General features: G+C 54.2%; 3 protein-coding genes and 1 long non-coding RNA gene across 4 annotated transcripts in view; 1 reads left to right on the top strand and 3 right to left on the bottom strand.

Moving 5' to 3' along the window:
• LOC145529707 (uncharacterized) overlaps window positions 1-26053 on the top strand; it is a 1704434-nt gene that overhangs the window by 1630130 nt on the left and 48251 nt on the right. The window contains exons 206-208 of the long non-coding RNA XR_014071296.1: window positions 3325-3436; window positions 10968-11079; window positions 18611-18722. This is a non-coding gene — a long non-coding RNA (uncharacterized LOC145529707). The remainder of the gene's footprint in view (window positions 1-3324; window positions 3437-10967; window positions 11080-18610; window positions 18723-26053) is intronic.
• On the bottom strand, window positions 5477-7291 carry LOC145529605 (uncharacterized). Its single transcript, XM_081550194.1, has 3 exons — window positions 7092-7291; window positions 6380-6692; window positions 5477-6129 (listed from the first exon to the last, which is right to left on the bottom strand). Exons 1-3 carry the CDS (start codon window positions 7224-7226, stop codon window positions 5501-5503), a joined length of 1077 nt encoding a protein of 358 aa, XP_081406320.1. The 5' UTR covers window positions 7227-7291; the 3' UTR covers window positions 5477-5500.
• Window positions 13120-18183, bottom strand: LOC145529530 (uncharacterized). Its single transcript, XM_081550108.1, has 3 exons — window positions 14735-18183; window positions 14023-14335; window positions 13120-13772 (listed from the first exon to the last, which is right to left on the bottom strand). The coding sequence occupies exons 1-3, from the start codon at window positions 14969-14971 to the stop codon at window positions 13144-13146; spliced, it is 1179 nt and encodes a 392-aa protein (XP_081406234.1). The 5' UTR covers window positions 14972-18183; the 3' UTR covers window positions 13120-13143.
• Window positions 20765-25827, bottom strand: LOC145529531 (uncharacterized). Its single transcript, XM_081550110.1, has 3 exons — window positions 22378-25827; window positions 21666-21978; window positions 20765-21415 (listed from the first exon to the last, which is right to left on the bottom strand). Exons 1-3 carry the CDS (start codon window positions 22612-22614, stop codon window positions 20787-20789), a joined length of 1179 nt encoding a protein of 392 aa, XP_081406236.1. The 5' UTR covers window positions 22615-25827; the 3' UTR covers window positions 20765-20786.

A 26053-nucleotide genomic window follows, 5' to 3' on the forward strand; every position in this document is an offset into this window, starting at 1 on the left:
CTCCATGCCTCTCCACCTGGGGCCGATATCACGTGGAGCTTGTGCGCTGAGACTTCAGAAAGAAAGACTCCATCCAGGGCTGACACAGCACAGAATGGGGCAGAACGAGGCCTGGATGCGCCGTGGTACCCAGGAAAAGGCACTGCCCCTCCTGACTGTTTTGAGACCCCACATCCAAGTTGGAGGCCCGAAAGGAAGACTCGAAGGTCTCCCTCTCTTATAGAAAAGAGTAGCCAACTTTCTGGTCCTCTGTTTCCATTGAGATTCTGTTCAAGTGTCCCAGCTCGGCTTCTGCGGGTGGCTGAGCTTCTAATGGCTCCCTGCGTTCTTGTCTTTTCCTCTCCAAACCTTCCGTCCTTTTCCCGCTTCTGGGGTGGATGGGCGCTGTCATTGCTTCTACCTTCGAGACAGATTGATGAAAAGTCTGGACCATCGACTCCTTTCCTCTCTTTGGTTCCGTGTCTCTCTCTGGCTGTGTCCCTCTCTTTTCCTTTCTCGATTCAGTCTGTGTCTTCCTCTTTCTCTCTCGTGTGTGGATGGATGGATGCTAGGAATGCACATGTATATGATTAGATGAGGGTTATGTTTTAGGGATGGGTTAGAGGGAGAGAAAGGCTTTAGGTCGGAGTTGGTCATGGGGGAAGGGTCAAGGGTGGTGGTGGTGTTTCTTGGAATCTGAGTGCTGTGCATTCTTCGTCTCTTTCCATATGAACCCCTTCTCAGATACACCACTTGCAAGGAGTCTCTCATGTTCCGTTTCCTATCTTTTGCATCTGTGAATGCTTAGCTTCTCTGTTGTGAAGAGGTTCCATTGGATGGAAACCCATTGGTGTACTTCGTTTCCCTCTTTCCCTTACTTGAAGAGACCCATTTCTACCTCCGCCCAGCAAATGGCAAGGAGACTCTGATGTTAAGGAGCCTTTGACCTATGCTTCTTTCTAGCTATCTCATGACATCAGTCTTTAGGGTGAGGTTTTTCCCCGATATTGAGGTGGTGTGAGATCAAAACCAATAGCGTTCTTCAGATGTAGCTGTCTGGTTTTCCCATGGCCATTTATTGAAGAGGCTTTCTTGTTCCCATTTGGATATTCTCCCCTTCTGTGTCAGAGATGAGTTGACCATGGATGCCGGGGTTTGTTTCTGGACCCTCAACTTTATTCCATCGATCTGGATCTGTGTGTGTTGTTGTATTCCCAATAGCATACTGTCCTGCTGCTGCCGCTGCGGCTAAGTCACTTCAGTCGTGTCTGACTCTGCGCGACCCCATGGCCTGCAGCCTACCAGGCTCCTCCGTCCAGGGCATTTTCCAGGCAAGAGTACTGGCGTGGGTCGCCATCGCCTTCTCCGATACGCTCCTGAGGATCCTAGTTTGGTCGTCTAATTTCCTTTCACACAACCTTGGATGTCCATATCGGGGCTTTTTCGTCGGATTGTATTGACAATTTAGGCTCTTTTCTGTTTCCGTAACCCCTTTTGCAGTTCTTTGTTCGGTGCGACAATGCATTGGCATTTTGGGAGGAATAGCATCCAAGCTGTGGATTGCCTTGTGGGGCTGTGACATCATTTTCCCAATAGGAATTCTTTCAAGCCCTGAGCACAGCTTCTCTTTCCAGTGATTGGTGTGGGCTTGATCTTCCTTCTTCCATCTCTCGCCGTTTTGTGAGAACAGGTCCTTCCTTCCCTTCTGGGTTAGATGGACTCGTGGGTATCACTTCAGTGCATGGCATTGTCAGTGGGGGTGATAATTCCCTTCTCATTGGAAGACTTTGCTGTGAGTATTAGAAATGCAAGTGATTTCTCTTCCCCTTCCTCCCTGTCCATCTCTCAGAGCCACCGGGAAACAGAGGCCTCATCCAGGGTCACACAGGCCTGAGGGAGTGCAACTAGACTGTTGTTTCTTCAGGCCCTCCGTGCTGGACATCATCCAGGATACTCTGTGTGTGTCTTCCTCAGTCTGGTGTCCCTTCAGACCTTTCCCTAGTTTTCACAGGCTTGTTGTGTTGGTGTTCTTTGTCTGTTTGGAGACACATCCTTGAGAAGCTTTGTGTTTCCACTCATTCGTCTCGCGATGTATGACCTGTCTTTTGCTTTTGTAATGAGGTCTTTCCCACAGTAGATATCTTTGATTTTGCAAAGTCCACTGTATTCTCTGGGTTGTTTTGTGGACTGCCTTTTAGTTTTGTGTGTGAAGACTCAAAGCACGTGTCCGGTTTCTGCTCATTGTTCTTCTAGATTTGTGACAAGTTTTCATGGAAACTTTGTCTAGGGATAACTGGAAGTGAACTCGGTGTAAGGTGTCAAGTCTCCATCTCCATTCATGTCATGCCCTGCAGTTTCCAATTCCCTGTTCCTGAGTGGTTTTGGAGACCTTGTGGGAAGTTTGGTTGCATGGGAGTTTGCATTTCCACCTTGAGTAGATTCCCACTGTTCTGCCCTCAGGGACACTGTCAAGGGGGAGTGAGGAGCAGCCTGCACTTCCAGCAGTGACCACACGGTGGGGCGAGTGCTGCTCTCCCCTCTGGGAGCCCCAGGCCACAGGCATCCCAGTGAGGAGCCAGCTCTGTGCTCGGCTGAAAGGAGTTAGACTCTCAGGAGCCTCTGAGCCCTTGCCTTTGGATCACCCAGGGTGGGCATTTACTGTGACAGAAAAAAATTGCCCTGAATTCCATGGACGGAAGAGCCTGGCTGTGTAGAGTTCGTGAGTTGCCGTGAATCAGACACAACTGAGGACACAAAAACTCAATAGACTAAAACACTTTTGGGGGGTGGGGGGAGTGAAAGGGGGTGATGTGGGGTTTTTTTGTCGTATATAATAGCCAAGGGAAATCTAGTTTAAACCTAAATTCACATAGATGGGAAAGGTATAGCTCTCCGTCACCCTATTAAAAAAAAAAAAAAAAAACTACTTAACTTTTCTGAAAGTTTATTTAGTAGCTTCCTTGAGCAGTTCATTGTGAAGCATTTTTTTTTTTTTTTCTGTGACATCGGCCTCATTAAAAAGTACGGTTTGCCTTTACTGGATAATTTTGTTCATTGGTTTGTTAGGGAATCTTGGTAATATTTGAGTTTCCTGGGGAGCATGGTCACATGACCTGGCCCTGGCCAATCGGTGCGTTCCACCTCCCTGGCCACTGTGATTGGCTCCGGACTGGGGCAGTGCCCAATCGGGGCCCAGGGCCGGGCCTCACGTTGGAAGCCAGGGGAAGACGAGCTCTCGTCCTGCTGGGGTAGGGGAAGGGGTGGGGCCGGGGGAGGTCAGGCTCCAGCAGTGGGAGGGGCTTGAGGTCCGCCTGCGGCAGTTGGTGACCTTCCTGCTCCCCTCAGGGCAGAGCCGCCGGCCTGAGAATGAGGGCGCTGCTGAGCCCAGGGGCTGGGATGGCCCGTTGCTGCTGTGGTCCCAGAGCTCCACCCGAGACCTGACGGAGGCCGTCTGCCCGTGAGTCCTCTCCCGCTTGTCTGTCAGCTTGTTTGAACCATGCTGGGTTTTCTGCCCAGCCGGCTAAGGGGAGTCCCTGGAAATGCAAGGGTGTGGGTTTTGGCAGACTTCAGGGAAGACATGCCAGATGAGCCTGGGAGACTCCAGCTTAATCTGGATTCAGGAGATATCTCTTCGGGCCAGCTAGTAATTGTAGGATAAGCCTAATGAGTCTTCACAGGATGAAGAGAGTAACGTGCCAAGGTAGCAATCGATGTCCTCATTCGAGAGGATGATGAAGCTGGTGCTCAGAGAAGGGGGGAACTTGGCCACAGCAAGGAGGTGTGCACCCAGACGGAACCCCCAGATCCGGCCATTTGAGCTCAGGGAGGCCACTGGTGTGGCTTGTCCCTGTGGCAGGGGCCGAGGCACGCAGCCCACCCTGATTCCTGCGGGGGCCTGACTTGGGAAGTGCCATCTGGTAGCTTTGAGACTCACCAAACCAAATTGCACTGGAGAGAGGAAGGACACCTTCCTTCATCCACCCCCCACCCCCGCCGGATTCCCACATACCCTGACCCCTTTCTCTGGATTTCGGAGCCATTTCCAGAGTCCCGCTCATATGACCTCATTCGAAGTGCACTGTGGACGAGCTGCCATCTGCAGCTGCTACCACAGCAGCCAAGGGCTTTAGCTCCCGAGTACCTCCCTTCCTTTGGAACTTGGGGGCCCTCTACTCCCCACTTGCACACCACAGACCTTTGCTGAGGATTGTGGGGACCCTCACTCAGTTTGCAGCACGTTGTAGCCATCCCTGTCCTCTCAATACCTCCCTTGCAACTCAGCTTGTGAGCTCCTTTGGAGCAGCGTGGCCCACCTGGCTGCAACGGCAGAGACACAGCTGACAGTGAAACAACAGCTTCGATCTGACAGCCGGAAAGCTCTGTCAAAAGGGACCTCCCTCTTCACACCGTAGAGGCTGTAGGAGCCGCCAGGGTTTGGGAACCAGTGCTGGGGCCAAAATGACTCCACAGCTGTTTTCCTTCCTGGGGAGGGTTCTGGCTCGAGTGGGAATGGCTCAAGTCTCCTAAGGTTCTGAAAGCCCACTGTGTGCAGATTCACGGTACACAGAGAGGAGAAGGTGGAGTCCTGCCCTGGAGGTGGTCACAGCTCACGGATGAGCCAGGCAGGCAGGCAGGCAGGCAGGGCATGAGAACACCTGAGCTGCCTTCATGAGTGAGTGGTGTGGGGGCAGAGGAAGAGAAGCCGGTCTGCTCCCTCATGTGGTGCCCAGGGCAGGTTGTCCCCAGAGGAAACCCTTACGACGGTGAGGACTCTCACTGCTGTTTCCCAAGGGGTTCCGTCGGTGCGTGTCTTCCCCGGAGCGGTCAGGCCGTCTCTAAAGTACACTGGCCATGGGCATTGCCTCTCCTTGGAACTTCCCATGTGTTTCTCTTTTGTATGGAACAGTGATTTTTCTAGAGGGGTTCTGGGCCACAAGGTTGTTGGGTCATTTGCTAGCCTTCTGTCGTGAAGAACGCTTTCCTGGGCGTTGGGGTGGTTTGTTGTTCCAGCTCCCTTTCTTGGCTTCTTTTGGGAGCTGGTGCAACAAGAGGAGCTCAGCCTCTGCCTTCTGGCTGAGATGTCACCCTTCAAACAGCAATGCCTGCCTGGAGATAATGATGGCATTTGCCAAAAGGGCTTCGTTTGGCACATGATATCTTGAAAGGACGTACACCGTCCTTTCAGCTATCAAAGGCTAGTTCAAATGACATAAAAATGAGAACTCTCCAATGGAGTCTTACAGTAGGTGGAGAGTCCGAAAAAAACTCCTTCAGTCATCTCACTGAGAGTCATTGATTGGGGACACCAAGAATATAGGAAGGAATGCAGAAAGAAAAGATGAAATTGTGGTCAGGATCGGGGGGAGGGATGAACAGGGCCTGCTTGCCTTGAACCCAGGCTTTGTTGGCGGGTGGGGCATAAAGATCGAACGGGTCTGAAACTACAGAGTGGTGATGGTAACACAGTATCACCAGAGTTACACAACAGTGTCCCAAATTGCAACAATGATGAAAAAGTTTACTAATCCCAACTTAACCAACAAAAATAGACGAAACCATACAAAAAGTAAAACATCACCAGAAAGGTGGAAACAAACCAAATGCAAAGCAGCTCAGGGGAAAGGAACTCCATGTCCCCTGGGGGCAGACCGAGTTGCCGGCGTCCACGGTGAGCAGACAGGGATGGAGGCTGCAGAGCCGACCGCTCCCCTGGACATGGTGTTTCCGGCAAGGGCTCTGGGTCTCTGTCCAGAGCGGGGGCTCGTTCTTCCTGCAGGGGCGGGTGAGTCATCGTCGGCGTCTGGGTGTTGCGCGGGAGCCAGGGCAGGCTCTCCCTGCCGAGGCGGTGACTCCTCCTCTGCCTCGGGTTCTCCTGCCAAAGCCCGAGCAGGTACAGGTGCACGTGGAGGTGGAGGTTCTGGCTGAGGGGGTGGGACATCAGTGCCTGGGGCTGGGGGTCCTGCAGGCACGGAAATCCGATCTGCCCGGTGTGCTGGCCAGTACCCAGCTGGCCTGGTGTCTCTGCGAGGGCAAGGCTCGGTTCTCCATCTGCCCTCGGTGGATCCCTGGGTCCTGCACCTGGAGCCACCACCTCTGTAGGCACAGGTCTGGGAAGTGGAGCCTGGTTCCAGTTGGAGGCCAGTGCTAGAGCTGGGGGAGAAGCAAAGTTTGCCCACAGACCAGCCTTGGCATGTGCGTATCCCGGGACAGAAAGCTTCCAAGAGATTCCGAAAGAATACCCAGGGTTGGATGTCTTTTGGGACTGAAGTGTGCAAGATGGGGGTGGGGGTGTGAGGCCAGCGCTTGCTGCAGGCCCAGCAGCATCTTTCGGGGACTCGTCCCTGTGTAGCTCAGCACCCCCTCCCCACACACTCCCGTGCACCAGCCCCAGCGTCCTTACCTCTGTGCTCTGGCGTGCTGGGCTCCAGGTCCTCCTGCTGCCTCAGAGGCCGGGGTTCTCGGGACTCTGGGTCGGAGCCGGGTGTGCTGAGCTCCGTGGCAGCCTCAGACTGGGCCGCCGGGTGTATCCTGGGCGGTGTCTCGGCAGCAGGCCTTCCCCGCCTCCGCTTCGCCCCCGGTGGGGCTGATGCCTCCGTGGGCACGCTCACCTGGAGCCTGCACTGGGCCTCACGGGCGGGGGGTTGGTGCTCCGACCCCTCCCTCCGGGAGGTGGACGGGGTGTCCCCGTCCTCGGCCTCATCACGTGGGAAGCTCTGCAACGACAGTGACCGTCAGCCAGCCGTGCTGGGAGTTTTCCGAGCTGGGCCTGGCCAGTGGAGCCGCTGCTTCTGCCTGCTCGAACTTCTCTTCCCAGAAGGGTCAGAGACGTGTGTCTGCTCAGATCCCCACCCGGGAGGAAAGAGACCCACCTGAGGGTGTGAGGTCAGCCTGGGCGGCCGGCCCTGCCCGCACTGTTCCCATCCCAGCCAGCCTGATCTCCCCTGGGGTGTGGACACAACTTGTCCGCAGGCTTCTGACCCCACATCCGCCTGGGCTTCCTTGAGGGAGACACACCCCGAGAAACCCGCATCCACACACACAGGCAAAGGACCCGGTGTTTCCGGGTGGCATGGGAGAGGTGGCCTGGCCCGGCCTGGGGCTCCCCGTGTTACCTTTCTGTTTCTCCGGGCAGAGGGCCAGAGGCCTCTCGGGGGTGCCCTGAGCCAACGTCGACAGGGTGCCCACGCACACTGCCTGTGAGCTCTCCTGAGGCCCCGGCCTCTGGGCAGGGGCAAACAGCAGAACATCCTGGCAGCAAGAGATCTGGCTGGGGGCTCCTCTCCGCTCTGGAGGCCTGGATACCCGGGTTGCGGGTTCTGTTGGGTTCTGTTGCCGGCAGGTGACATCATTTCCTGGGGTTCGTGCTGAGGTCCCTTCCCCAAAACTTCCCAAGGGAATCTCTGGGTTTCTGACTGCTCGACCACCCCCCTTAGGCCATGTGCAGGCACATTGACAGCCACACAGCCCAGCCCACAGCCCTGGGGAGGCCTGGGTGCAGCCAGGGCCTGAGCTCCGAGGACCCCGCTGCTCTCAGACCAGGCTCCTTCTTCTCATAAGTGGTGTGGCCCTGGACAAGCATATGCCCCTCAGGGTTTCCCCAGTCTCTCCATCTGCAGAGTGGGGGTCATTCTCCCATCTGTTTCCTAGGTCTGTCGGCCTACGAGCAGCTCCATGCCTCTCCACCTGGGGCCGATATCACGTGGAGCTTGTGCGCTGAGACTTCAGAAAGAAAGACTCCATCCAGGGCTGACACAGCACAGAATGGGGCAGAACGAGGCCTGGATGCGCCGTGGTACCCAGGAAAAGGCACTGCCCCTCCTGACTGTTTTGAGACCCCACATCCAAGTTGGAGGCCCGAAAGGAAGACTCGAAGGTCTCCCTCTCTTATAGAAAAGAGTAGCCAACTTTCTGGTCCTCTGTTTCCATTGAGATTCTGTTCAAGTGTCCCAGCTCGGCTTCTGCGGGTGGCTGAGCTTCTAATGGCTCCCTGCGTTCTTGTCTTTTCCTCTCCAAACCTTCCGTCCTTTTCCCCCTTCTGGGGTGGATGGGCGCTGTCATTGCTTCTACCTTCGAGACAGATTGATGAAAAGTCTGGACCATCGACTCCTTTCCTCTCTTTGGTTCCGTGTCTCTCTCTGGCTGTGTCCCTCTCTTTTCCTTTCTCGATTCAGTCTGTGTCTTCCTCTTTCTCTCTCGTGTGTGGATGGATGGATGCTAGGAATGCACATGTATATGATTAGATGAGGGTTATGTTTTAGGGATGGGTTAGAGGGAGAGAAAGGCTTTAGGTCGGAGTTGGTCATGGGGGAAGGGTCAAGGGTGGTGGTGGTGTTTCTTGGAATCTGAGTGCTGTGCATTCTTCGTCTCTTTCCATATGAACCCCTTCTCAGATACACCACTTGCAAGGAGTCTCTCATGTTCCGTTTCCTATCTTTTGCATCTGTGAATGCTTAGCTTCTCTGTTGTGAAGAGGTTCCATTGGATGGAAACCCATTGGTGTACTTCGTTTCCCTCTTTCCCTTACTTGAAGAGACCCATTTCTACCTCCGCCCAGCAAATGGCAAGGTAACTCTGATGTTAATGAGCCTTTGACCTACGCTTCTTTCTAGCTATCTCAAGACATCAGTCTTTAGGGTGAGGTTTTTCCCCGATATTGAGGTGGTGTGAGATCAAAACCAATAGCGTTCTTCAGATGTAGCTGTCTGGTTTTCCCATGGCCATTTATTGAAGAGGCTTTCTTGTTCCCATTTGGATATTCTCCCCTTCTGTGTCAGAGATGAGTTGACCATGGATGCCGGGGTTTGTTTCTGGACCCTCAACTTTATTCCATCGATCTGGATCTGTGTGTGTTGTTGTATTCCCAATAGCATACTGTCCTGCTGCTGCCGCTGCGGCTAAGTCACTTCAGTCGTGTCTGACTCTGCGCGACCCCATGGCCTGCAGCCTACCAGGCTCCTCCGTCCAGGGCATTTTCCAGGCAAGAGTACTGGCGTGGGTCGCCATCGCCTTCTCCGATACGCTCCTGAGGATCCTAGTTTGGTCGTCTAATTTCCTTTCACACAACCTTGGATGTCCGTATCGGGGCTTTTTCGTCAGATTGTATTGACAATTTAGGCTCTTTTCTGTTTCCGTAACCCCTTTTGCAGTTCTTTGTTCGGTGCGACAATGCATTGGCATTTTGGGAGGAATAGCATCCAAGCTGTGGATTGCCTTGTGGGGCTGTGACATCATTTTCCCAATAGGAATTCTTTCAAGCCCTGAGCACAGCTTCTCTTTCCAGTGATTGGTGTGGGCTTGATCTTCCTTCTTCCATCTCTCGCCGTTTTGTGAGAACAGGTCCTTCCTTCCCTTCTGGGTTAGATGGACTCGTGGGTATCACTTCAGTGCATGGCATTGTCAGTGGGGGTGATAATTCCCTTCTCATTGGAAGACTTTGCTGTGAGTATTAGAAATGCAAGTGATTTCTCTTCCCCTTCCTCCCTGTCCATCTCTCAGAGCCACCGGGAAACAGAGGCCTCATCCAGGGTCACACAGGCCTGAGGGAGTGCAACTAGACTGTTGTTTCTTCAGGCCCTCCATGCTGGACATCATCCGGGATACTCTGTGTGTGTCTTCCTCAGTCTGGTGTCCCTTCAGACCTTTCCCTAGTTTTCACAGGCTTGTTGTGTTGGTGTTCTTTGTCTGTTTGGAGACACATCCTTGAGAAGCTTTGTGTTTCCACTCATTCGTCTCGCGATGTATGACCTGTCTTTTGCTTTTGTAATGAGGTCTTTCCCACAGTAGATATCTTTGATTTTGCAAAGTCCACTGTATTCTCTGGGTTGTTTTGTGGACTGCCTTTTAGTTTTGTGTGTGAAGACTCAAAGCACGTGTCCGGTTTCTGCTCATTGTTCTTCTAGATTTGTGACAAGTTTTCATGGAAACTTTGTCTAGGGATAACTGGAAGTGAACTCGGTGTAAGGTGTCAAGTCTCCATCTCCATTCATGTCATGCCCTGCAGTTTCCAATTCCCTGTTCCTGAGTGGTTTTGGAGACCTTGTGGGAAGTTTGGTTGCATGGGAGTTTGCATTTCCACCTTGAGTAGATTCCCACTGTTCTGCCCTCAGGGACACTGTCAAGGGGGAGTGAGGAGCAGCCTGCACTTCCAGCAGTGACCACACGGTGGGGCGAGTGCTGCTCTCCCCTCTGGGAGCCCCAGGCCACAGGCATCCCAGTGAGGAGCCAGCTCTGTGCTCGGCTGAAAGGAGTTAGACTCTCAGGAGCCTCTGAGCCCTTGCCTTTGGATCACCCAGGGTGGGCATTTACTGTGACAGAAAAAAATTGCCCTGAATTCCATGGACGGAAGAGCCTGGCTGTGTAGAGTTCGTGAGTTGCCGCGAATCAGACACAACTGAGGACACAAAAACTCAATAGACTAAAACACTTTTGGGGGGTGGGGGGAGTGAAAGGGGGTGATGTGGGGTTTTTTTGTGGTATATAATAGCCAAGGGAAATCTAGTTTAAACCTAAATTCACATAGATGGGAAAGGTATAGCTCTCCATCACCCTATTAAAAAAAAAAAAAAAAACTACTTAACTTTTCTGAAAGTTTATTTAGTAGCTTCCTTGAGCAGTTCATTGTGAAGCTTTTTTTTTTTTTTCTGTGACATCGGCCTCATTAAAAAGAACGGTTTGCCTTTACTGGATAATTTTGTTCATTGGTTTGTTAGGGAATCTTGGTAATATTTGAGTTTCCTGGGGAGCATGGTCACATGACCTGGCCCTGGCCAATCGGTGCGTTCCACCTCCCTGGCCACTGTGATTGGCTCCGGACTGGGGCAGTGCCCAATCGGGGCCCAGGGCCGGGCCTCACGTTGGAAGCCAGGGGAAGACGAGCTCTCGTCCTGCTGGGGTAGGGGAAGGGGTGGGGCCGGGGGAGGTCAGGCTCCAGCAGTAGGAGGGGCTTGAGGTCCGCCTGCGGCAGTTGGTGACCTTCCTGCTCCCCTCAGGGCAGAGCCGCCGGCCTGAGAATGAGGGCGCTGCTGAGCCCAGGGGCTGGGATGGCCCGTTGCTGCTGTGGTCCCAGAGCTCCACCCGAGACCTGACGGAGGCCGTCTGCCCGTGAGTCCTCTCCCGCTTGTCTGTCAGCTTGTTTGAACCATGCTGGGTTTTCTGCCCAGCCGGCTAAGGGGAGTCCCTGGAAATGCAAGGGTGTGGGTTTTGGCAGACTTCAGGGAAGACATGCCAGATGAGCCTGGGAGACTCCAGCTTAATCTGGATTCAGGAGATATCTCTTCGGGCCAGCTAGTAATTGTAGGATAAGCCTAATGAGTCTTCACAGGATGAAGAGAGTAACGTGCCAAGGTAGCAATCGATGTCCTCATTCGAGAGGATGATGAAGCTGGTGCTCAGAGAAGGGGGGAACTTGGCCACAGCAAGGAGGTGTGCACCCAGACGGAACCCCCAGATCCGGCCATTTGAGCTCAGGGAGGCCACTGGTGTGGCTTGTCCCTGTGGCAGGGGCCGAGGCACGCAGCCCACCCTGATTCCTGCGGGGGCCTGACTTGGGAAGTGCCATCTGGTAGCTTTGAGACTCACCAAACCAAATTGCACTGGAGAGAGGAAGGACACCTTCCTTCATCCACCCCCCACCCCCGCCGGATTCCCACATACCCTGACCCCTTTCTCTGGATTTCGGAGCCATTTCCAGAGTCCCGCTCATATGACCTCATTCGAAGTGCACTGTGGACGAGCTGCCATCTGCAGCTGCTACCACAGCAGCCAAGGGCTTTATCTCCCGAGTACCTCCCTTCCTTTGGAACTTGGGGGCCCTCTACTCCCCACTTGCACACCACAGACCTTTGCTGAGGATTGTGGGGACCCTCACTCAGTTTGCAGCACGTTGTAGCCATCCCTGTCCTCTCAATACCTCCCTTGCAACTCAGCTTGTGAGCTCCTTTGGAGCAGCGTGGCCCACCTGGCTGCAACGGCAGAGACACAGCTGACAGTGAAACAACAGCTTCGATCTGACAGCCGGAAAGCTCTGTCAAAAGGGACCTCCCTCTTCACACCGTAGAGGCTGTAGGAGCCGCCAGGGTTTGGGAACCAGTGCTGGGGCCAAAATGACTCCACAGCTGTTTTCCTTCCTGGGGAGGGTTCTGGCTCGAGTGGGAATGGCTCAAGTCTCCTAAGGTTCTGAAAGCCCACTGTGTGCAGATTCACGGTACACAGAGAGGAGAAGGTGGAGTCCTGCCCTGGAGGTGGTCACAGCTCACGGATGAGCCAGGCAGGCAGGCAGGCAGGCAGGGCATGAGAACACCTGAGCTGCCTTCATGAGTGAGTGGTGTGGGGGCAGAGGAAGAGAAGCCGGTCTGCTCCCTCATGTGGTGCCCAGGGCAGGTTGTCCCCAGAGGAAACCCTTACGACGGTGAGGACTCTCACTGCTGTTTCCCAAGGGGTTCCGTCGGTGCGTGTCTTCCCCGGAGCGGTCAGGCCGTCTCTAAAGTACACTGGCCATGGGCATTGCCTCTCCTTGGAACTTCCCATGTGTTTCTCTTTTGTATGGAACAGTGATTTTTCTAGAGGGGTTCTGGGCCACAAGGTTGTTGGGTCATTTGCTAGCCTTCTGTCGTGAAGAACGCTTTCCTGGGCGTTGGGGTGGTTTGTTGTTCCAGCTCCCTTTCTTGGCTTCTTTTGGGAGCTGGTGCAACAAGAGGAGCTCAGCCTCTGCCTTCTGGCTGAGATGTCACCCTTCAAACAGCAATGCCTGCCTGGAGATAATGATGGCATTTGCCAAAAGGGCTTCGTTTGGCACATGATATCTTGAAAGGACGTACACCGTCCTTTCAGCTATCAAAGGCTAGTTCAAATGACATAAAAATGAGAACTCTCCAATGGAGTCTTACAGTAGGTGGAGAGTCCGAAAAAAACTCCTTCAGTCATCTCACTGAGAGTCATTGATTGGGGACACCAAGAATATAGGAAGGAATGCAGAAAGAAAAGATGAAATTGTGGTCAGGATCGGGGGGAGGGATGAACAGGGCCTGCTTGCCTTGAACCCAGGCTTTGTTGGCGGGTGGGGCATAAAGATCGAACGGGTCTGAAACTACAGAGTGGTGATGGTAACACCGTATCACCAGAGTTACACAACAGTGTCCCAAATTGCAACAATGATGAAAAAGTTTACTAATCCCAACTTAACCAACAAAAATAGACGAAACCATACAAAAAGTAAAACATCACCAGAAAGGTGGAAACAAACCAAATGCAAAGCAGCTCAGGGGAAAGGAACTCCATGTCCCCTGGGGGCAGACCGAGTTGCCGGCGTCCACGGTGAGCAGACAGGGATGGAGGCTGCAGAGCCGACCGCTCCCCTGGACATGGTGTTTCCGGCAAGGGCTCTGGGTCTCTGTCCAGAGCGGGGGCTCGTTCTTCCTGCAGGGGCGGGTGAGTCATCGTCGGCGTCTGGGTGTTGCGCGGGAGCCAGGGCAGGCTCTCCCTGCCGAGGCGGTGACTCCTCCTCTGCCTCGGGTTCTCCTGCCAAAGCCCGAGCAGGTACAGGTGCACGTGGAGGTGGAGGTTCTGGCTGAGGGGGTGGGACATCAGTGCCTGGGGCTGGGGGTCCTGCAGGCACGGAAATCCGATCTGCCCGGTGTGCTGGCCAGTACCCAGCTGGCCTGGTGTCTCTGCGAGGGCAAGGCTCGGTTCTCCATCTGCCCTCGGTGGATCCCTGGGTCCTGCACCTGGAGCCACCACCTCTGTAGGCACAGGTCTGGGAAGTGGAGCCTGTTTCCAGTTGGAGGCCAGTGCTAGAGCTGGGGGAGAAGCAAAGTTTGCCCACAGACCAGCCTTGGCATGTGCGTATCCCGGGACAGAAAGCTTCCAAGAGATTCCGAAAGAATACCCAGGGTTGGATGTCTTTTGGGACTGAAGTGTGCAAGATGGGGGTGGGGGTGTGAGGCCAGCGCTTGCTGCAGGCCCAGCAGCATCTTTCGGGGACTCGTCCCTGTGTAGCTCAGCACCCCCTCCCCACACACTCCCGTGCACCAGCCCCAGCGTCCTTACCTCTGTGCTCTGGCGTGCTGGGCTCCAGGTCCTCCTGCTGCCTCAGAGGCCGGGGTTCTCGGGACTCTGGGTCGGAGCCGGGTGTGCTGAGCTCCGTGGCAGCCTCAGACTGGGCCGCCGGGTGTATCCTGGGCGGTGTCTCGGCAGCAGGCCTTCCCCGCCTCCGCTTCGCCCCCGGTGGGGCTGATGCCTCCGTGGGCACGCTCACCTGGAGCCTGCACTGGGCCTCACGGGCGGGGGGTTGGTGCTCCGACCCCTCCCTCCGGGAGGTGGACGGGGTGTCCCCGTCCTCGGCCTCATCACGTGGGAAGCTCTGCAACGACAGTGACCGTCAGCCAGCCGTGCTGGGAGTTTTCCGAGCTGGGCCTGGCCAGTGGAGCCGCTGCTTCTGCCTGCTCGAACTTCTCTTCCCAGAAGGGTCAGAGACGTGTGTCTGCTCAGATCCCCACCCGGGAGGAAAGAGACCCACCTGAGGGTGTGAGGTCAGCCTGGGCGGCCGGCCCTGCCCGCACTGTTCCCATCCCAGCCAGCCTGATCTCCCCTGGGGTGTGGACACAACTTGTCCGCAGGCTTCTGACCCCACATCCGCCTGGGCTTCCTTGAGGGAGACACACCCCGAGAAACCCGCATCCACACACACAGGCAAAGGACCCGGTGTTTCCGGGTGGCATGGGAGAGGTGGCCTGGCCCGGCCTGGGGCTCCCCGTGTTACCTTTCTGTTTCTCCGGGCAGAGGGCCAGAGGCCTCTCGGGGGTGCCCTGAGCCAACGTCGACAGGGTGCCCACGCACACTGCCTGTGAGCTCTCCTGAGGCCCCGGCCTCTGGGCAGGGGCAAACAGCAGAACATCCTGGCAGCAAGAGATCTGGCTGGGGGCTCCTCTCCGCTCTGGAGGCCTGGATACCCGGGTTGCGGGTTCTGTTGGGTTCTGTTGCCGGCAGGTGACATCATTTCCTGGGGTTCGTGCTGAGGTCCCTTCCCCAAAACTTCCCAAGGGAATCTCTGGGTTTCTGACTGCTCGACCACCCCCCTTAGGCCATGTGCAGGCACATTGACAGCCACACAGCCCAGCCCACAGCCCTGGGGAGGCCTGGGTGCAGCCAGGGCCTGAGCTCCGAGGACCCCGCTGCTCTCAGACCAGGCTCCTTCTTCTCATAAGTGGTGTGGCCCTGGACAAGCATATGCCCCTCGGGGTTTCCCCAGTCTCTCCATCTGCAGAGTGGGGGTCATTCTCCCATCTGTTTCCTAGGTCTGTCAGCCTACGAGCAGCTCCATGCCTCTCCACCTGGGGCCGATATCACGTGGAGCTTGTGCGCTGAGACTTCAGAAAGAAAGACTCCATCCAGGGCTGACACAGCACAGAATGGGGCAGAACGAGGCCTGGATGCGCCGTGGTACCCAGGAAAAGGCACTGCCCCTCCTGACTGTTTTGAGACCCCACATCCAAGTTGGAGGCCCGAAAGGAAGACTCGAAGGTCTCCCTCTCTTATAGAAAAGAGTAGCCAACTTTCTGGTCCTCTGTTTCCATTGAGATTCTGTTCAAGTGTCCCAGCTCGGCTTCTGCGGGTGGCTGAGCTTCTAATGGCTCCCTGCGTTCTTGTCTTTTCCTCTCCAAACCTTCCGTCCTTTTCCCCCTTCTGGGGTGGATGGGCGCTGTCATTGCTTCTACCTTCGAGACAGATTGATGAAAAGTCTGGACCATCGACTCCTTTCCTCTCTTTGGTTCCGTGTCTCTCTCTGGCTGTGTCCCTCTCTTTTCCTTTCTCGATTCAGTCTGTGTCTTCCTCTTTCTCTCTCGTGTGTGGATGGATGGATGCTAGGAATGCACATGTATATGATTAGATGAGGGTTATGTTTTAGGGATGGGTTAGAGGGAGAGAAAGGCTTTAGGTCGGAGTTGGTCATGGGGGAAGGGTCAAGGGTGGTGGTGGTGTTTCTTGGAATCTGAGTGCTGTGCATTCTTCGTCTCTTTCCATATGAACCCCTTCTCAGATACACCACTTGCAAGGAGTCTCTCATGTTCCGTTTCCTATCTTTTGCATCTGTGAATGCTTAGCTTCTCTGTTGTGAAGAGGTTCCATTGGATGGAAACCCATTGGTGTACTTCGTTTCCCTCTTTCCCTTACTTGAAGAGACCCATTTCTACCTCCGCCCAGCAAATGGCAAGGAGACTCTGATGTTAAGGAGCCTTTGACCTACGCTTCTTTCTAGCTATCTCATGACATCAGTCTTTAGGGTGAGGTTTTTCCCCGATATTGAGGTGGTGTGAGATCAAAACCAATAGCGTTCTTCAGATGTAGCTGTCTGGTTTTCCCATGGCCATTTATTGAAGAGGCTTTCTTGTTCCCATTTGGATATTCTCCCCTTCTGTGTCAGAGATGAGTTGACCATGGATGCCGGGGTTTGTTTCTGGACCCTCAACTTTATTCCATCGATCTGGATCTGTGTGTGTTGTTGTATTCCCAATAGCATACTGTCCTGCTGCTGCCGCTGCGGCTAAGTCACTTCAGTCGTGTCTGACTCTGCACGACCCCATGGCCTGCAGCCTACCAGGCTCCTCCGTCCAGGGCATTTTCCAGGCAAGAGTACTGGCGTGGGTCGCCATCGCCTTCTCCGATACGCTCCTGAGGATCCTAGTTTGGTCGTCTAATTTCCTTTCACACAACCTTGGATGTCCGTATCGGGGCTTTTTCGTCGGATTGTATTGACAATTTAGGCTCTTTTCTGTTTCCGTAACCCCTTTTGCAATTCTTTGTTCGGTGCGACAATGCATTGGCATTTTGGGAGGAATAGCATCCAAGCTGTGGATTGCCTTGTGGGGCTGTGACATCATTTTCCCAATAGGAATTCTTTCAAGCCCTGAGCACAGCTTCTCTTTCCAGTGATTGGTGTGGGCTTGATCTTCCTTCTTCCATCTCTCGCCGTTTTGTGAGAACAGGTCCTTCCTTCCCTTCTGGGTTAGATGGACTCGTGGGTATCACTTCAGTGAATGGCATTGTCAGTGGGGGTGATAATTCCCTTCTCATTGGAAGACTTTGCTGTGAGTATTAGAAATGCAAGTGATTTCTCTTCCCCTTCCTCCCTGTCCATCTCTCAGAGCCACCGGGAAACAGAGGCCTCATCCAGGGTCACACAGGCCTGAGGGAGTGCAACTAGACTGTTGTTTCTTCAGGCCCTCCGTGCTGGACATCATCCGGGATACTCTGTGTGTGTCTTCCTCAGTCTGGTGTCCCTTCAGACCTTTCCCTAGTTTTCACAGGCTTGTTGTGTTGGTGTTCTTTGTCTGTTTGGAGACACATCCTTGAGAAGCTTTGTGTTTCCACTCATTCGTCTCGCGATGTATGACCTGTCTTTTGCTTTTGTAATGAGGTCTTTCCCACAGTAGATATCTTTGATTTTGCAAAGTCCACTGTATTCTCTGGGTTGTTTTGTGGACTGCCTTTTAGTTTTGTGTGTGAAGACTCAAAGCACGTGTCCGGTTTCTGCTCATTGTTCTTCTAGATTTGTGACAAGTTTTCATGGAAACTTTGTCTAGGGATAACTGGAAGTGAACTCGGTGTAAGGTGTCAAGTCTCCATCTCCATTCATGTCATGCCCTGCAGTTTCCAATTCCCTGTTCCTGAGTGGTTTTGGAGACCTTGTGGGAAGTTTGGTTGCATGGGAGTTTGCATTTCCACCTTGAGTAGATTCCCACTGTTCTGCCCTCAGGGACACTGTCAAGGGGGAGTGAGGAGCAGCCTGCACTTCCAGCAGTGACCACACGGTGGGGCGAGTGCTGCTCTCCCCTCTGGGAGCCCCAGGCCACAGGCATCCCAGTGAGGAGCCAGCTCTGTGCTCGGCTGAAAGGAGTTAGACTCTCAGGAGCCTCTGAGCCCTTGCCTTTGGATCACCCAGGGTGGGCATTTACTGTGACAGAAAAAAATTGCCCTGAATTCCATGGACGGAAGAGCCTGGCTGTGTAGAGTTCGTGAGTTGCCGTGAATCAGACACAACTGAGGACACAAAAACTCAATAGACTAAAACACTTTTGGGGGGTGGGGGGAGTGAAAGGGGGTGATGTGGGGTTTTTTTGTCGTATATAATAGCCAAGGGAAATCTAGTTTAAACCTAAATTCACATAGATGGGAAAGGTATAGCTCTCCGTCACCCTATTAAAAAAAAAAAAAAAACTACTTAACTTTTCTGAAAGTTTATTTAGTAGCTTCCTTGAGCAGTTCATTGTGAAGCATTTTTTTTTTTTTTCTGTGACATCGGCCTCATTAAAAAGTACGGTTTGCCTTTACTGGATAATTTTGTTCATTGGTTTGTTAGGGAATCTTGGTAATATTTGAGTTTCCTGGGAAGCATGGTCACATGACCTGGCCCTGGCCAATCGGTGCGTTCCACCTCCCTGGCCACTGTGATTGGCTCCGGACTGGGGCAGTGCCCAATCGGGGCCCAGGGCCGGGCCTCACGTTGGAAGCCAGGGGAAGACGAGCTCTCGTCCTGCTGGGGTAGGGGAAGGGGTGGGGCCGGGGGAGGTCAGGCTCCAGCAGTGGGAGGGGCTTGAGGTCCGCCTGCGGCAGTTGGTGACCTTCCTGCTCCCCTCAGGGCAGAGCCGCCGGCCTGAGAATGAGGGCGCTGCTGAGCCCAGGGGCTGGGATGGCCCGTTGCTGCTGTGGTCCCAGAGCTCCACCCGAGACCTGACGGAGGCCGTCTGCCCGTGAGTCCTCTCCCGCTTGTCTGTCAGCTTGTTTGAACCATGCTGGGTTTTCTGCCCAGCCGGCTAAGGGGAGTCCCTGGAAATGCAAGGGTGTGGGTTTTGGCAGACTTCAGGGAAGACATGCCAGATGAGCCTGGGAGACTCCAGCTTAATCTGGATTCAGGAGATATCTCTTCGGGCCAGCTAGTAATTGTAGGATAAGCCTAATGAGTCTTCACAGGATGAAGAGAGTAACGTGCCAAGGTAGCAATCGATGTCCTCATTCGAGAGGATGATGAAGCTGGTGCTCAGAGAAGGGGGGAACTTGGCCACAGCAAGGAGGTGTGCACCCAGACGGAACCCCCAGATCCGGCCATTTGAGCTCAGGGAGGCCACTGGTGTGGCTTGTCCCTGTGGCAGGGGCCGAGGCACGCAGCCCACCCTGATTCCTGCGGGGGCCTGACTTGGGAAGTGCCATCTGGTAGCTTTGAGACTCACCAAACCAAATTGCACTGGAGAGAGGAAGGACACCTTCCTTCATCCACCCCCCACCCCCGCCGGATTCCCACATACCCTGACCCCTTTCTCTGGATTTCGGAGCCATTTCCAGAGTCCCGCTCATATGACCTCATTCGAAGTGCACTGTGGACGAGCTGCCATCTGCAGCTGCTACCACAGCAGCCAAGGGCTTTATCTCCCGAGTACCTCCCTTCCTTTGGAACTTGGGGGCCCTCTACTCCCCACTTGCACACCACAGACCTTTGCTGAGGATTGTGGGGACCCTCACTCAGTTTGCAGCACGTTGTAGCCATCCCTGTCCTCTCAATACCTCCCTTGCAACTCAGCTTGTGAGCTCCTTTGGAGCAGCGTGGCCCACCTGGCTGCAACGGCAGAGACACAGCTGACAGTGAAACAACAGCTTCGATCTGACAGCCGGAAAGCTCTGTCAAAAGGGACCTCCCTCTTCACACCGTAGAGGCTGTAGGAGCCGCCAGGGTTTGGGAACCAGTGCTGGGGCCAAAATGACTCCACAGCTGTTTTCCTTCCTGGGGAGGGTTCTGGCTCGAGTGGGAATGGCTCAAGTCTCCTAAGGTTCTGAAAGCCCACTGTGTGCAGATTCACGGTACACAGAGAGGAGAAGGTGGAGTCCTGCCCTGGAGGTGGTCACAGCTCACGGATGAGCCAGGCAGGCAGGCAGGCAGGCAGGGCATGAGAACACCTGAGCTGCCTTCATGAGTGAGTGGTGTGGGGGCAGAGGAAGAGAAGCCGGTCTGCTCCCTCATGTGGTGCCCAGGGCAGGTTGTCCCCAGAGGAAACCCTTACGACGGTGAGGACTCTCACTGCTGTTTCCCAAGGGGTTCCGTCGGTGCGTGTCTTCCCCGGAGCGGTCAGGCCGTCTCTAAAGTACACTGGCCATGGGCATTGCCTCTCCTTGGAACTTCCCATGTGTTTCTCTTTTGTATGGAACAGTGATTTTTCTAGAGGGGTTCTGGGCCACAAGGTTGTTGGGTCATTTGCTAGCCTTCTGTCGTGAAGAACGCTTTCCTGGGCGTTGGGGTGGTTTGTTGTTCCAGCTCCCTTTCTTGGCTTCTTTTGGGAGCTGGTGCAACAAGAGGAGCTCAGCCTCTGCCTTCTGGCTGAGATGTCACCCTTCAAACAGCAATGCCTGCCTGGAGATAATGATGGCATTTGCCAAAAGGGCTTCGTTTGGCACATGATATCTTGAAAGGACGTACACCGTCCTTTCAGCTATCAAAGGCTAGTTCAAATGACATAAAAATGAGAACTCTCCAATGGAGTCTTACAGTAGGTGGAGAGTCCGAAAAAAACTCCTTCAGTCATCTCACTGAGAGTCATTGATTGGGGACACCAAGAATATAGGAAGGAATGCAGAAAGAAAAGATGAAATTGTGGTCAGGATCGGGGGGAGGGATGAACAGGGCCTGCTTGCCTTGAACCCAGGCTTTGTTGGCGGGTGGGGCATAAAGATCGAACGGGTCTGAAACTACAGAGTGGTGATGGTAACACCGTATCACCAGAGTTACACAACAGTGTCCCAAATTGCAACAATGATGAAAAAGTTTACTAATCCCAACTTAACCAACAAAAATAGACGAAACCATACAAAAAGTAAAACATCACCAGAAAGGTGGAAACAAACCAAATGCAAAGCAGCTCAGGGGAAAGGAACTCCATGTCCCCTGGGGGCAGACCGAGTTGCCGGCGTCCACGGTGAGCAGACAGGGATGGAGGCTGCAGAGCCGACCGCTCCCCTGGACATGGTGTTTCCGGCAAGGGCTCTGGGTCTCTGTCCAGAGCGGGGGCTCGTTCTTCCTGCAGGGGCGGGTGAGTCATCGTCGGCGTCTGGGTGTTGCGCGGGAGCCAGGGCAGGCTCTCCCTGCCGAGGCGGTGACTCCTCCTCTGCCTCGGGTTCTCCTGCCAAAGCCCGAGCAGGTACAGGTGCACGTGGAGGTGGAGGTTCTGGCTGAGGGGGTGGGACATCAGTGCCTGGGGCTGGGGGTCCTGCAGGCACGGAAATCCGATCTGCCCGGTGTGCTGGCCAGTACCCAGCTGGCCTGGTGTCTCTGCGAGGGCAAGGCTCGGTTCTCCATCTGCCCTCGGTGGATCCCTGGGTCCTGCACCTGGAGCCACCACCTCTGTAGGCACAGGTCTGGGAAGTGGAGCCTGTTTCCAGTTGGAGGCCAGTGCTAGAGCTGGGGGAGAAGCAAAGTTTGCCCACAGACCAGCCTTGGCATGTGCGTATCCCGGGACAGAAAGCTTCCAAGAGATTCCGAAAGAATACCCAGGGTTGGATGTCTTTTGGGACTGAAGTGTGCAAGATGGGGGTGGGGGTGTGAGGCCAGCGCTTGCTGCAGGCCCAGCAGCATCTTTCGGGGACTCGTCCCTGTGTAGCTCAGCACCCCCTCCCCACACACTCCCGTGCACCAGCCCCAGCGTCCTTACCTCTGTGCTCTGGCGTGCTGGGCTCCAGGTCCTCCTGCTGCCTCAGAGGCCGGGGTTCTCGGGACTCTGGGTCGGAGCCGGGTGTGCTGAGCTCCGTGGCAGCCTCAGACTGGGCCGCCGGGTGTATCCTGGGCGGTGTCTCGGCAGCAGGCCTTCCCCGCCTCCGCTTCGCCCCCGGTGGGGCTGATGCCTCCGTGGGCACGCTCACCTGGAGCCTGCACTGGGCCTCACGGGCGGGGGGTTGGTGCTCCGACCCCTCCCTCCGGGAGGTGGACGGGGTGTCCCCGTCCTCGGCCTCATCACGTGGGAAGCTCTGCAACGACAGTGACCGTCAGCCAGCCGTGCTGGGAGTTTTCCGAGCTGGGCCTGGCCAGTGGAGCCGCTGCTTCTGCCTGCTCGAACTTCTCTTCCCAGAAGGGTCAGAGACGTGTGTCTGCTCAGATCCCCACCCGGGAGGAAAGAGACCCACCTGAGGGTGTGAGGTCAGCCTGGGCGGCCGGCCCTGCCCGCACTGTTCCCATCCCAGCCAGCCTGATCTCCCCTGGGGTGTGGACACAACTTGTCCGCAGGCTTCTGACCCCACATCCGCCTGGGCTTCCTTGAGGGAGACACACCCCGAGAAACCCGCATCCACACACACAGGCAAAGGACCCGGTGTTTCCGGGTGGCATGGGAGAGGTGGCCTGGCCCGGCCTGGGGCTCCCCGTGTTACCTTTCTGTTTCTCCGGGCAGAGGGCCAGAGGCCTCTCGGGGGTGCCCTGAGCCAACGTCGACAGGGTGCCCACGCACACTGCCTGTGAGCTCTCCTGAGGCCCCGGCCTCTGGGCAGGGGCAAACAGCAGAACATCCTGGCAGCAAGAGATCTGGCTGGGGGCTCCTCTCCGCTCTGGAGGCCTGGATACCCGGGTTGCGGGTTCTGTTGGGTTCTGTTGCCGGCAGGTGACATCATTTCCTGGGGTTCGTGCTGAGGTCCCTTCCCCAAAACTTCCCAAGGGAATCTCTGGGTTTCTGACTGCTCGACCACCCCCCTTAGGCCATGTGCAGGCACATTGACAGCCACACAGCCCAGCCCACAGCCCTGGGGAGGCCTGGGTGCAGCCAGGGCCTGAGCTCCGAGGACCCCGCTGCTCTCAGACCAGGCTCCTTCTTCTCATAAGTGGTGTGGCCCTGGACAAGCATATGCCCCTCAGGGTTTCCCCAGTCTCTCCATCTGCAGAGTGGGGGTCATTCTCCCATCTGTTTCCTAGGTCTGTCGGCCTACGAGCAGCTCCATGCCTCTCCACCTGGGGCCAATATCACGTGGAGCTTGTGCGCTGAGACTTCAGAAAGAAAGACTCCATCCAGGGCTGACACAGCACAGAATGGGGCAGAACGAGGCCTGGATGCGCCGTGGTACCCAGGAAAAGGCACTGCCCCTCCTGACTGTTTTGAGACCCCACATCCAAGTTGGAGGCCCGAAAGGAAGACTCGAAGGTCTCCCTCTCTTATAGAAAAGAGTAGCCAACTTTCTGGTCCTCTGTTTCCATTGAGATTCTGTTCAAGTGTCCCAGCTCAGCTTCTGCGGGTGGCTGAGCTTCTAATGGCTCCCTGCGTTCTTGTCTTTTCCTCTCCAAACCTTCCGTCCTTTTCCCCCTTCTGGGGTGGATGGGCGCTGTCATTGCTTCTACCTTCGAGACAGATTGATGAAAAGTCTGGACCATCGACTCCTTTCCTCTCTTTGGTTCCGTGTCTCTCTCTGGCTGTGTCCCTCTCTTTTCCTTTCTCGATTCAGTCTGTGTCTTCCTCTTTCTCTCTCGTGTGTGGATGGATGGATGCTAGGAATGCACATGTATATGATTAGATGAGGGTTATGTTTTAGGGATGGGTTAGAGGGAGAGAAAGGCTTTAGGTCGGAGTTGGTCATGGGGGAAGGGTCAAGGGTGGTGGTGGTGTTTCTTGGAATCTGAGTGCTGTGCATTCTTCGTCTCTTTCCATATGAACCCCTTCTCAGATACACCACTTGCAAGGAGTCTCTCATGTTCCGTTTCCTATCTTTTGCATCTGTGAATGCTTAGCTTCTCTGTTGTGAAGAGGTTCCATTGGATGGAAACCCATTGGTGTACTTCGTTTCCCTCTTTCCCTTACTTGAAGAGACGCATTTCTACCTCCGCCCAGCAAATGGCAAGGAGACTCTGATGTTAAGGAGCCTTTGACCTACGCTTCTTTCTAGCTATCTCATGACATCAGTCTTTAGGGTGAGGTTTTTCCCCGATATTGAGGTGGTGTGAGATCAAAACCAATAGCGTTCTTCAGATGTAGCTGTCTGGTTTTCCCATGGCCATTTATTGAAGAGGCTTTCTTGTTCCCATTTGGATATTCTCCCCTTCTGTGTCAGAGATGAGTTGACCATGGATGCCGGGGTTTGTTTCTGGACCCTCAACTTTATTCCATCGATCTGGATCTGTGTGTGTTGTTGTATTCCCAATAGCATACTGTCCTGCTGCTGCCGCTGCGGCTAAGTCACTTCAGTCGTGTCTGACTCTGCGCGACCCCATGGCCTGCAGCCTACCAGGCTCCTCCGTCCAGGGCATTTTCCAGGCAAGAGTACTGGCGTGGGTCGCCATCGCCTTCTCCGATACGCTCCTGAGGATCCTAGTTTGGTCGTCTAATTTCCTTTCACACAACCTTGGATGTCCGTATCGGGGCTTTTTCGTCGGATTGTATTGACAATTTAGGCTCTTTTCTGTTTCCGTAACCCCTTTTGCAATTCTTTGTTCGGTGCGACAATGCATTGGCATTTTGGGAGGAATAGCATCCAAGCTGTGGATTGCCTTGTGGGGCTGTGACATCATTTTCCCAATAGGAATTCTTTCAAGCCCTGAGCACAGCTTCTCTTTCCAGTGATTGGTGTGGGCTTGATCTTCCTTCTTCCATCTCTCGCCGTTTTGTGAGAACAGGTCCTTCCTTCCCTTCTGGGTTAGATGGACTCGTGGGTATCACTTCAGTGAATGGCATTGTCAGTGGGGGTGATAATTCCCTTCTCATTGGAAGACTTTGCTGTGAGTATTAGAAATGCAAGTGATTTCTCTTCCCCTTCCTCCCTGTCCATCTCTCAGAGCCACCGGGAAACAGAGGCCTCATCCAGGGTCACACAGGCCTGAGGGAGTGCAACTAGACTGTTGTTTCTTCAGGCCCTCCGTGCTGGACATCATCCGGGATACTCTGTGTGTGTCTTCCTCAGTCTGGTGTCCCTTCAGACCTTTCCCTAGTTTTCACAGGCTTGTTGTGTTGGTGTTCTTTGTCTGTTTGGAGACACATCCTTGAGAAGCTTTGTGTTTCCACTCATTCGTCTCGCGATGTATGACCTGTCTTTTGCTTTTGTAATGAGGTCTTTCCCACAGTAGATATCTTTGATTTTGCAAAGTCCACTGTATTCTCTGGGTTGTTTTGTGGACTGCCTTTTAGTTTTGTGTGTGAAGACTCAAAGCACGTGTCCGGTTTCTGCTCATTGTTCTTCTAGATTTGTGACAAGTTTTCATGGAAACTTTGTCTAGGGATAACTGGAAGTGAACTCGGTGTAAGGTGTCAAGTCTCCATCTCCATTCATGTCATGCCCTGCAGTTTCCAATTCCCTGTTCCTGAGTGGTTTTGGAGACCTTGTGGGAAGTTTGGTTGCATGGGAGTTTGCATTTCCACCTTGAGTAGATTCCCACTGTTCTGCCCTCAGGGACACTGTCAAGGGGGAGTGAGGAGCAGCCTGCACTTCCAGCAGTGACCACACGGTGGGGCGAGTGCTGCTCTCCCCTCTGGGAGCCCCAGGCCACAGGCATCCCAGTGAGGAGCCAGCTCTGTGCTCGGCTGAAAGGAGTTAGACTCTCAGGAGCCTCTGAGCCCTTGCCTTTGGATCACCCAGGGTGGGCATTTACTGTGACAGAAAAAAATTGCCCTGAATTCCATGGACGGAAGAGCCTGGCTGTGTAGAGTTCGTGAGTTGCCGTGAATCAGACACAACTGAGGACACAAAAACTCAATAGACTAAAACACTTTTGGGGGGTGGGGGGAGTGAAAGGGGGTGATGTGGGGTTTTTTTGTCGTATATAATAGCCAAGGGAAATCTAGTTTAAACCTAAATTCACATAGATGGGAAAGGTATAGCTCTCCGTCACCCTATTAAAAAAAAAAAAAAAAACTACTTAACTTTTCTGAAAGTTTATTTAGTAGCTTCCTTGAGCAGTTCATTGTGAAGCATTTTTTTTTTTTTTTCTGTGACATCGGCCTCATTAAAAAGTACGGTTTGCCTTTACTGGATAATTTTGTTCATTGGTTTGTTAGGGAATCTTGGTAATATTTGAGTTTCCTGGGGAGCATGGTCACATGACCTGGCCCTGGCCAATCGGTGCGTTCCACCT

This window comes from Giraffa tippelskirchi, chromosome 12, assembly GCF_054371585.1.
Source record: "Giraffa tippelskirchi isolate mGirTip1 chromosome 12, T2T-mGirTip1v1.2.pri, whole genome shotgun sequence".
In the NCBI taxonomy this organism is placed as follows: Eukaryota; Metazoa; Chordata; class Mammalia; order Artiodactyla; family Giraffidae; genus Giraffa; species Giraffa tippelskirchi.

What these genes read in the sequence shown, in the direction of transcription:
- LOC145529605 (XM_081550194.1), bottom strand. Translation starts at nt 7,226, where the DNA reads ATGTTCTGCTGTTTGCCCCTGCCCAGAGGCCGGGGCCTCAGGAGAGCT. An exon ending in CTGCCCGGAGAAACAGAAAG is followed by an intron (nt 6,693 to 7,091) that starts GTAACACGGGGA and finishes CTGTCGTTGCAG; the next exon opens with AGCTTCCCACGTGATGAGGC. An exon ending in CAGCACGCCAGAGCACAGAG is followed by an intron (nt 6,130 to 6,379) that starts GTAAGGACGCTG and finishes CTTCTCCCCCAG; the next exon opens with CTCTAGCACTGGCCTCCAAC.
- LOC145529530 (XM_081550108.1), bottom strand. Translation starts at nt 14,971, where the DNA reads ATGATGTCACCTGCCGGCAACAGAACCCAACAGAACCCGCAACCCGGG. An exon ending in CTGCCCGGAGAAACAGAAAG is followed by an intron (nt 14,336 to 14,734) that starts GTAACACGGGGA and finishes CTGTCGTTGCAG; the next exon opens with AGCTTCCCACGTGATGAGGC. An exon ending in CAGCACGCCAGAGCACAGAG is followed by an intron (nt 13,773 to 14,022) that starts GTAAGGACGCTG and finishes CTTCTCCCCCAG; the next exon opens with CTCTAGCACTGGCCTCCAAC.
- LOC145529531 (XM_081550110.1), bottom strand. Translation starts at nt 22,614, where the DNA reads ATGATGTCACCTGCCGGCAACAGAACCCAACAGAACCCGCAACCCGGG. An exon ending in CTGCCCGGAGAAACAGAAAG is followed by an intron (nt 21,979 to 22,377) that starts GTAACACGGGGA and finishes CTGTCGTTGCAG; the next exon opens with AGCTTCCCACGTGATGAGGC. An exon ending in CAGCACGCCAGAGCACAGAG is followed by an intron (nt 21,416 to 21,665) that starts GTAAGGACGCTG and finishes CTTCTCCCCCAG; the next exon opens with CTCTAGCACTGGCCTCCAAC.